The following is a 10947-nucleotide window of genomic DNA, read 5'->3' on the forward strand; positions in this document are numbered from 1 at the left end:
AACAAGTTCCCATTTAAAAAAAACCAACCTGAACATTGAGAACACAGTTATATTTTGAGCTGAATTACTTAGTGATTTGCACAAATTCAATTTGCATATTTATTTCTTTTAGAGAATTCTCATTTCTAGTGACATTAGAGTACCAGACTAAAAATAAATTTAAAAACACAAATTAGCTCTGTATTTGTGGGCCGAATACTAGATGACATAGAGAACAAATGATTATTTGGACTGAGGTAGAGTTTATATGGCACAGAAGTAAATATTTTGATCAAAGGAAGATATAAATTCCAGAGACAGCTGTTGAGGATATCCAACTTTTGCATGCCCCTTCTCATATCTTCCCATTTCCAAAGACTTATTCTAGGGACATATTATTTGCATGTGCAGGGCCATAGGATTTGCCCACGTGGTTTCTATTGAAGGGAAAAGAACTATTCCTGAGAAGTTCTGCTAGCCGGTAAAGATAATTCTGGGTTGGATGGAGAGGCAGCCTCACCTATATAAGACAACTCCCTATGTCTCTTAATTTATAATTTGCAGGCTCTTCTAAGCTAAGGGACTTGGTAAAATTGTCTTTCTTGAGGATCTTCTCAAAATCATGGAGTAGCTGTTAATATCTTGAATATTTTTAGTAATAAGACTGCAAAAGCTTAATTTCATGCTTTATATCAATAAGGAAATTAGTATTACTTTTCATTTCCATAGTCAAGTATCTTTTTAAACTCTGTTTAGTGAAGTTGGGGAAAGAATGGGGTAAAGATTCAGCTTGAGAACATAGCTATGTGTCCTTTTTTTATTTTATACCAATCATCTTTGAATTTGGAGTATAGTGAGAATTATCTAATAAAGGTTCCAAACTTTCTTTAAATTAAAAGGGAGTGGAAATACAAAACTGATTAAGAGAAGCTTTGCCAGTTGTGTGTATTGAAGCTTTATTTATACCAGTATTCACATCCAAATGTTCTAATTCTTGAAATGGTTTGAAGCAAGTCCACGTTTGAAACCACATTATATATAATAGTTCCTAATTTATTTTCAATCTTAGACTTTGGCAACTGGCAATTTGAGAGGCAAATCTAGGGTCAAGGAGGTATAGAAGTATAGCATCAGAGGCAACTGGAAAAATACTCAGGAATTCTTATTTTTTAAAGGGCATAAATTAAATCAAGAATTGTAATATGCCTTCTACAGATTTTCTAAAGGAAGATTTTTTTTAAAATGCTACTATACTTTTTTCCTCATATAATACTGTTACTGTACATCTAACTTTAAAAAAAACCCTGGAGAACAAAATTCAAAGAATTTCAGCAGTTCACCATTTGATTAACCAAATTTTGTTTTCTTTTTCTTTTGGCCCTCCTCAGAATAATTACTTCTGTAACTCAAAAAGGATTGCATTCTTGCAACATGAAAACAAACTAAGATTCATCTACCTTTTAGCCTGAATTTTGTATTTCACCTAATCTTTCCTGTATTTACAAATGGAATATGCTGTTTTGCAGATCTTGTAAAGAAAACAAAACAAGGGTCAAAGAATACAAATTTCATGGCAGCTTGGTTTTGTTCTAATTGGGTAGAGAATTAATGTCCCCTCTCAACTCAGCCAACTTTGCTTAATAATTTTTTCATCTTCTCAGTTACAGTGGTGCTATTTGCAGCTCTGAGACGGCAACGGAAGAAAGAGCCTTTGATCATTTCTAAAGAGGATATCCGAGATAACATTGTCAGTTACAATGATGAAGGTGGTGGAGAGGAAGACACTCAAGCCTTTGATATTGGCACACTCCGGAATCCTGAAGCCATAGAGGACAATAAATTGCGCCGAGACATTGTGCCAGAAACGCTGTTCATGCCACGCCGGACTCCAGTGGTACGAGACAACACTGATGTCAGAGATTTTATTAGCCAAAGGTTAAAGGAGAATGATACAGATCCAACGGCACCCCCCTATGACTCATTAGCTACCTACGCATATGAAGGCAGTGGCTCGGTGGCTGAGTCTCTCAGCTCTTTAGAGTCGGTGACTACAGAAGGAGACCAGGACTATGATTACCTCAGTGACTGGGGACCTCGTTTTAGAAAGTTGGCTGATATGTATGGTGGAGAAGACAGCGATAAAGACTCCTAATAATGTTGCCTTTTCCTTTTTCAAGAAACAGCAGTGAAATGTGTAATGTTGCTACTTCTTTCTATATATCAACCATTCTGGAAAGGGTTCTCTATCCTACCAGTTCAAATTGTTTTTTGACTGCAGTCTTTGTGGATCTAATGTCATTCCCACTATAATTTCAGCTTCCAAGAGGAGAAAAAAACACCAAACCTTGTTATTTTTTATGGCATTTTTATTTAGGCAGTTCAACAGTCAAATGGCAAGGCAATTGAGGGAGAACACAAACAGAAATGGAATACTAGTTTTAACATGTTCTGCTAATTTTGTAAATGGGATTATCTTAATGTTATAGCTCACCAAATAACCTATATTTTAATTATTCACCTGAGTCACATTTTTCTGCAGATTATATATTGAACACCCTATTTTAAGGAAATGGTATGGCTTATCATATATTATAGTGAAAGAGTGTAGGTTTTTTGAAAGCTGCAAGTTGACAACAAGGGAACTACAGATAGCCCTCACTTAACCACTCATTCAGTGACTTCAAAGTTACAACAGCACTGAACGAGGGGACTTATAACTGGTCCTCAAAGTTGTGGCCATCGCAGCGTCCCCACAATCACTTGATCGCAATTTGGGTGCATGGCAACCAACCCACATTTACGACCATTGCAACATCCCGTGGTCATGTGATTGTTATTTGCGATTTTCACTGCCAGATTCCCACAAGCAAAATCAATGGGGAAGCCAGCATGAAGTTGCAAGTTGCGGTCATGTGACATCTCATTTAACAAACATGTGGGATTCACTTAATGACAGCAACCAGAAGTGTTGGAACTGCCGTTGTAAGTCAGCATGGTCACATGATGTTTTGCTTCATGACTGTATCACTTAGTGATGGATTTGGCGGTCCCAATTACTGCCATTAAGTGAGGACTACCTGTAAGATATTTTAAATAATTCAATGACCATTTGAATGCCAGTGTTAATTTTAAATTGGTCACTTCCCTCGAACCATTAAAACACAGTAATGATGGACAATCAGGAGTTGGAGGAAAGGAAAGATGTGTTTGTATATATATGTGCCTGGTGAGTGGTGCTGGCCAATTCAGTATGTGGGCTAGAGTATTGTATTTCAAGAGATATTCTATTCCTGGAAAGTAGTCTACTAGGTGATGTATAGAGATTGTAACAAAGTGTATCAAGAAAGCAGAATAATTGCTGAAAATACATGTATGGATTTCAAGTAAACCTACTTAATAATAAGAGTAGATTAATTGAAATCAATGAAATTCAAGTTAGAAATGTCTAAATTAAATCCCACTGATTTTAGTTACTCTACTTTAACTAGGACTGAGTCTGGATCCAACTCCAACTGAGTATGGATATATATATCCATAATATATAAGGAGGGTTCCTTATTTATATTTTGTGAGCTCTATTAATATTAATTATTTCTCAATACTAGCTCATACCAGCAAAACAAAAGCTATTATGTTAGCTTTATCACTCCCCACTTGCTCAGCTGGCGGGTTGCTGTTACTTCTACCTCCTCCTTCTTAACAAAATACTCTGCTACTAGTGCCTAGGATCAACCTGACAGCAGGTACTATGCTGTGCAGCAAGGAAAGGACGTGGGAGAAATAAGGAACTAGTACTACAGTAGTGATCGGGTAAGCAAGCAGCAGGAGATTGCATCTGACCCAATCCCACCTTGCAATAATCATCCAGTTCAACACTGGTCCCTGCTGCTAAACCGCTGCTGAGCAAAGGGCTTCAGCCATACCAATTAACAAGAATCCACATTATCCAGGAGGTGCATCAGAGATGGCTCTCTATGGCATTGAAATGTGAAACATGGCCAAATGTTGCAAAGGGTCAAGATTAAAAACAAGCAAACAAACAAATGAAATGCAGAAACAGGAACAAGACACAAAGCGAGGCTGAAGTGCTACCACAGGACGGTTTGGAACCCAGCTGAGATGAAGGAACACGCTGAAATGAGCGGGGAAAGCTTTGAACAATATGAAATACTTGAGCAGCCTTGGCAGAGTTTTGGCAGAATGGCTCCCTGACTCACTCATCTGCCTCACCATTAGCACCAAAAAGGGGTCCAATAGGAGCTCCTTATGAGCTCTGAGTTTTATTTAAGGGCAGCATTTTAAAATGAATGTTTGTATTTTTTTTATTTTTGCATATAGTAGATCCAAGCTTATGAAAATGATTTAGCTTCTTCTAATTATATAATTTTCACTTGTGTAATCACTCTTGCAATATTTATATTGTTGTTAGTAGGTATGTGTGTGCACACGCATGTACACAAATGCACCTAGGTGTATTCTAAATTCCTTAGACAAAGATCCCCATTAATTGTTAATCAGTTCTTTTTGCAGCTCTGTAGAGTATGATCTGTGTCAGTTATAGTTATAAAACAACTTTTCAGTATCACAGTTAACAGAAGAGGTTCACTGAGACTCAGTCAGTTTGAAAAGTTGCCAGGAATTTTACATAAAAAGTCAGAGAGATACAGAATCAGATCCACCAATTACTGTATGCTGTGTAAACTGCTAAACTGCTATCACAAAAACTCAAATTAACATTGTAATCCTAGGCATGTCTACCCATAACTGAGGCCTATTGATTCATTTGAGACTTAGAAACAGTGATTGCTTTGCAGCCTAATGTTACTAACACTTTAAGCCATGAAGCCAACAAGTTACTTGTTTTTTGATTGCCAGAATCCCTCTATTAAATCTGTCCTATTTTAGGTACATACTTAGAATACTTTTTTTTTTAAGTCTTTAGAAAAATTACCAAATTTGCTGCTTCTGTCCAAAAAGGCATTTTTTGCATTTCTGCAATAACATCTTAAAGGTGCAAATTCAGAATATGACCAAAAAGGTGGGATTTTTAAGCATTTCCAGAACAGATCTACATGTCCAAGTTATAGGTGATTGTTCCATTTCGAAGTAGATTAGCATCTTTGGGAACCTCCAAGGCCTTTGTGTTCTCACAACTTAAGCTTTCAGCTTAGCTGAGACACAAAAGAATCCACAGAGAACTATTCTACTAGAACTTTGGGATTCCAAATTGGTAGCTATGTCCACCTCCTCCAGCTTCTCCTTTCCTGCTGAAACTAAGTTTATATGGCACCATGCCAACCATTTCCCTCTTGAGAGTGCATTGAATTGAGAAGCAAATTTGCCCTTATACTGAACAGTGACTAGGATGTATTTTTGTTCTTCTAGTTGCCAAAAAACAAAACAAAAAATTAAATTAAAAAAAAACCCCTACAAGCATGTATGGGACATTGGCTACCTGCTGATTCTTCTGCTCCAATATTAGTTAGCTGCAGGGAGCATGGGCAGCTGGTAAACACTGAGTGGCATCAGCAGTGGGAATATAGTATTTGCAGGGCAGTGTGGAAAAGATTCTGAAGATTAGGGGGTGAAAGAGTGGCTATGTAGAAATCCCCTTTGTCTTTGGACATTGTAGAATATGTATATTTGGTTTATTATAAAACAACCTGCTAAATCTGTTTTGGCAAAGAGGACAGTAGGACACGAGAAATGCCGGAACAGATTTAGCAAACGCAGAGTTATCTTTCCCATCTTGGTGTCCTCCAGATGTGTGGTGCTGCTACTCCCATCATTTTCCAGATATCAGGAACAGGGACTATGCTGCCCAGACAGGATGGGAGTTGTAGATAACACATTGGAGAGTGTTAAGTTGGAGAAAGGTAGCATACCTTATATGTAATGAAAACACTGTCCATCATTTTTTTTTCATTTTATAAAACAAAAAAAAAGGCTAATCTGTTTCTGATCTTTTGATGCAAGTAAGAAAATCATAAGATCTTCAGAATCAGCCCATGTTTATCTTAGCATAAAGAGTGTACAGGATCCAAAAGTAATCAGCTAAATGTTTCAGGTTTTGTACATCTCTTGATGTGTTATTTTAAGAACACTTGTACAAAATACTGTGCTGCAAATTACCAAATTAGAAACTTTAGTGACACTTAACAAAAGAGTGAAATTTTATGTATAATCTCCTGACAGTAATTTTTAAATAATTTATTTTTTGGTACAAATGGATTAATTTGTTTTGTGGAACCAGGTTATTAATACTAAATATGTGTACACTGATCTGAAGTAAAGAATGTAAATTTGGATGTGATCCAGATTAGTTTGATAATGAAGGAGCAATAAGGAGCAATCAAATAGAGGAAGTGAAATTTAATTTATATGTAGACATTTGGAGAGAATTTAAAAAATTAAGCCATAGTTATTTAGCTATATTATTTAGTTATACCTAAGATGGGCCTGCACAGCATGTTAATCCACAATGTTGTTTGATTTTCATTTAGTGTGATGTATGAATCCAGGCATCATGGTTATAATCCATGGTTTATAATCTGACATTATTTGTGAATTAGACCACTATAGTTGGTTCCACAAACCATAATTAAAGAAAACTATGGCGTAGTGTGATGAATGTGCCCAGTGTTCAAGTAGATTCATGGATATTCTTGAAGTCAAAATGGACAGTTCAATGAAAATGTCAGTTGCACAGCTGCACCAGAAAAAGGGGTAAATTCTTTTATGCTTAGAATTATTAGGAAGGGGACTGAACACAGAACTATCAATATAATAATGCCCTTAATTAAACTTGTGGGAGAACAAATGTGGGTATTGTGTATAGTTCTGATCACAAAAGAGTTGGAAGATAGGTGCCATTTGGAAACCAGTATGGTGCACTTTAAAGCAGGATATTACAGAGCTAGAAAAGTTCTGTAGGGCAACAAAAAGGGCAACTAAAATGATTAGGAGGCTAAGGTAGCTCCCTTATAAGAAAAGACTACAGTAATTGAGGCTGTTTAGCTTAAAATCAAGGCGGGTAAGAGGAGACATGTTACAGGTATATAAAATAATGCATGGGGTATATAATGTGTGGGGAGAATTTTTCTCTCTCACCCTGTTAAATCTCAAGATCACTGATTGAAACTAAATGCAGCAGTATATTAGCCTGTCTATAATTGTCTGTTCTTAACCACAATGACATGTATAATGATGTTACAATGTAAATTCTGCCCTTTCATACCAGCAATACAGTATTATATTCAAGTACATAAAGGGTAGAGTTTGCTTTGTTATGTCATGTCACATCATGTTTTGTATTCATGCCTCTTTTACCCCTTCATACAGAACCTATAGGCCGAAGTGGGGGGGGAGAATAGACAGATAGATGATTGATAGATAGATAGATAGATAGATAGATAGATAGATAGATAGATAGATAGATAGATAGATAGAATGTCATAGCACCTTATTAAACTGTGGAATTTGTTGCAAGCAGTTGGAGTTCTCAAAGGAGACTGAACAGGTTCATCAAAGAGCAGGTTCATCAGTGGCTACTAATACTGTGGGTTGTTTAATCCTGACTCATAGGCAGCCTTAATACTGGTTGCCCGAAAGTAGCAATGGAAGAGAATAATTGCTCTCCAGACATGTGTCCCAAATATATCTAGTTGATCAGTTGTGACAAAGAATGCTGGACTAGATAGCCTGTGCCTGATGCAGTACGGTTCACTGTATGATATACAGCCTCTGAACTGTAAAGCTGGAGAATAACCATTTGTCAGCTCACTTAAAAGCAATGTTAAATTGGTTGAAATCTGAAGTGTGTAGAAGACAGTATTCACTGTAACACCACCATGTTGACCATGGAAAAGGGTATTCCTTAAACCATCTTTTGCCAAATGAATCAAACAGTTTAGGACACTAAGTGTATGTTATGAAGAAGACAATTGCACATTTCTCCTGATATAGCAGATTTCCTTTGATGGCTCAGGTTAATTTAGCTAGGATTACTGACACTTAACTGTGTGACATCTGATGGCTTAACTAGAGAGCTCTTCTGCCACCCCCCAGAATTACTGACACTAAGTACCAGTTATCTGAGCCAGAAGTTTGCATTTTATTGATGAAATGTTTCGCCTTGTCAATAAAATGACTGTAAGCCACCCACAGCTTGTGCATAAATATTATATAAACTATTTAACATACTGGCATCAAAATTAAGATGCCAAACTGAATAAAAAAATGAAATATAGTGTTCTCTGGAGGCTGACACATTATGCATTAATCACCTGAAGTTTCTTATCCGTGCAATTTACGAGCATGGATTTTTCCATTAATAGGCCTCATCTGGGCACTGGTTCATACTTTTTTGATATATAACTAAGGCCTTTAGATTTTCTCCTCAGGCAACATAAAATGCAACTAAAAGCAAAATTTCTTGAATTCTGAGTGCCAGCATGGAATCACAAGAAAAGAAAAAAGTGAAATAGTATATTACCTGAAGTTGGAATAACAGAAATGTGACTAGATAATCCAGTATGAAAACATAACAGTATTAAGACTGGCTGAAATCCTATAAATGCTTCTGTAGGCATAATTCCTATTGAACACAACAGGACTCATTTCTGAGTGAAAATAAGATCCTTACAGAGCATTCCTTTGCATGTCCCCTGAGGTTCAATGTGACTTGCTTCTTTTAACATTATCTTTGGTGACTAATGCCGCCATCTCATACATACCTGCCAATGTATGCCACTGAGCGCCTTCTAAGAAGACATGCACAGAATTGCATCCAATCTGAGTGGTCGCTCATATGAACAAATGAATTGCAGTCCCATCAGCACTTTCAAAATCATTTTTTTAACAGCTGGGTCTCATCCTTGCCTAGTTTACTCAAAATGAACTGGCCCAAATCCTATAGCACAAAGATTTTGGATTAGGCCTGAAGCATTTATTATTTTCAATCAGTGAGCCTTTCTTCTAAATCAGCATATTCAGGATTGGAGCATTTGCTTTCTATCTGAGACTAGAAATGTCCTACTGATTACAAATACACATGTATCCAAAATCAATGGAACATTCAAAAAGGAATATAATGTCCATAAGTCTTGCATTTAACAGGATAAACCTTAATCCTGGCCCTATGTAACATACATTTGAGATTCTGCATCGCCATAGGAAATTGATAATGGAGTTCCTTATTATTATTATTTACACTGATTATCACCTCTTACTAACTGAACAACTGGCCAGAATCTCAGAACTTCTTTATTTATTAGAGAGAAAAGCCACATATTGATGTAATACGGCTGCTAATGATACGGAAATAGTCAAGTAGCTATTATGAGATTTGTGTGCAAATGAATTGAGGAGGAACACTGACTGAAACCATATTTGATGTCTTTAACAGCTTAAAGGCTTTCTAAAGAGGAAATGCTATAGCTGGCATAATTATTAGAAGTGAATGAAGCAAGTTGTTATTTTTATGTCATTGATTTCTTACACTTCCTGTACTAGCAGTTTAAAGTAGATACTGCTGAGACAATCTTCAACGCATCAACACTTTCCAACACTAAAGTTCTCATCCAAGATTTCTTGCATATCAGAAAGTCCCTTTAAAGCAAACAAATTAAATTCAGGGAAGTTCCTCTGTCATTCAGACAAGCCCAGCAGAGTCTTTGGGGAGGGGAAGAGTGATAGAACCAGCAACTTTGAAAGAAATATACTATTGACCTGCTTTTTAATAATAGGTATATACATGGCAGATAAAGCTGCCCATTTTTAAAATTGACTCTAACTTCTGCAGCTTGAGCTGCAGACATTTAGTTTTCTCCATGCCAGTTAAGGCTTCAGCTTCCAGTTTCTCAAAATTAAGCTTCCATAAAAGCACAGAAGCAAGGCCGTTTGCGAACTCTAAATTTGGCAGGCAAAGGAGAAGTGGCCCTGAGCTTTATTTTGAATAGGAGGATGGAGAATTTTCTGTTTGGGGCATTTACACAAGGTGCAAAGATGTACAATAAAACCTCAATTTTACAGACCTCTCCATTCCACGGTCTTTGGAATTTGTGTATTTTACATAAAGGACATAATTGTAAATACATTACACAAAATTTACATATACTTTATGTATATCCCGCTTTACCAACACTCTTTCCTCCGCGTTCTGTAAAATCAAGGTTTTACTTTCCTTTCTTCCTAGATGTGATAGGTTTGGTTAAGATAGGCAAAGGGTGTTTCCAAACAGAAGAATTTTCTAACCCTGCCGATCGAACGATGCTGTGCAGCTATGCCGTCTTTCTCTCCCTAGGTTTCTTTTTCTATATGCATGTGCGTATGTCCATAGTCAGGGGGGAGCTGTGGGGGATGCAGGATGATTCAAATGGGAAATGTGATCTGAACCCTTGTACAATTCCAGAAGAGAGGCAAGGTGCCTGCAGAATGGCAGGCTTCATCTGAAAGCATCCATTTGCCTTTTTGGCCTTTCTCTACAAGACTGCACTGTTTATGTAAATACATCCAGATAACACTTTCGATAAGCTTTTAGTTTTCTAAAGTCTATTAATTTAGTGTTTATTAAAACTGTATAGTATTAGGCATTCAGGTAAAGACATTTTAAATAAAATAAACATTTAAAAAATGACCATGTTGATGTTATTTTCATTCTGACCAGATACCACGTGCAGAAGGGAACTCTTCAAAAGTCATATCCTATGATACTTACTCTCTCCACCCCCTACCTTAGTTTACATGCCTTACAATAAATGCTGTATAGTGTGTGTGTGTGGGGGGGGCTACATTAATTTCAGAAGTGCTTGTTGTGATTAGTGGTTTTCAAATCCTTTAAATGCCTCCTTTTTATATTGATTTTTCATTAAATGAATGGACCGGACTATATATTAAAGGAGGAAGCCACCATCTGACAAGATTGAAAGGCTATTCTTCCCATGCAGTTGTTTTAAATCACCTGAGGTA

The 10947-nt window shown here is 36.7% G+C and overlaps 1 protein-coding gene across 1 annotated transcript in view; it reads left to right on the forward strand.

Moving 5' to 3' along the window:
• CDH6 (cadherin 6) overlaps positions 1–10576 on the forward strand; it is a 159354-nt gene extending 148778 nt beyond the window's left edge. The window contains exon 12 of the mRNA XM_088130687.1: positions 1641–10576. Coding sequence (XP_087986813.1) covers positions 1641–2131 — 491 coding nt within the window. The 3' untranslated portion in view covers positions 2132–10576. The remainder of the gene's footprint in view (positions 1–1640) is intronic.
• The last annotated feature ends 371 nt before the right edge of the window (positions 10577–10947 follow it).

This window comes from Python bivittatus, unplaced genomic scaffold, assembly GCF_059951505.1.
Source record: "Python bivittatus isolate LINGU-HERP-01145 unplaced genomic scaffold, Pbiv_v1 ctg000840_np1212, whole genome shotgun sequence".
Taxonomy (NCBI): Eukaryota; Metazoa; Chordata; class Lepidosauria; order Squamata; family Pythonidae; genus Python; species Python bivittatus.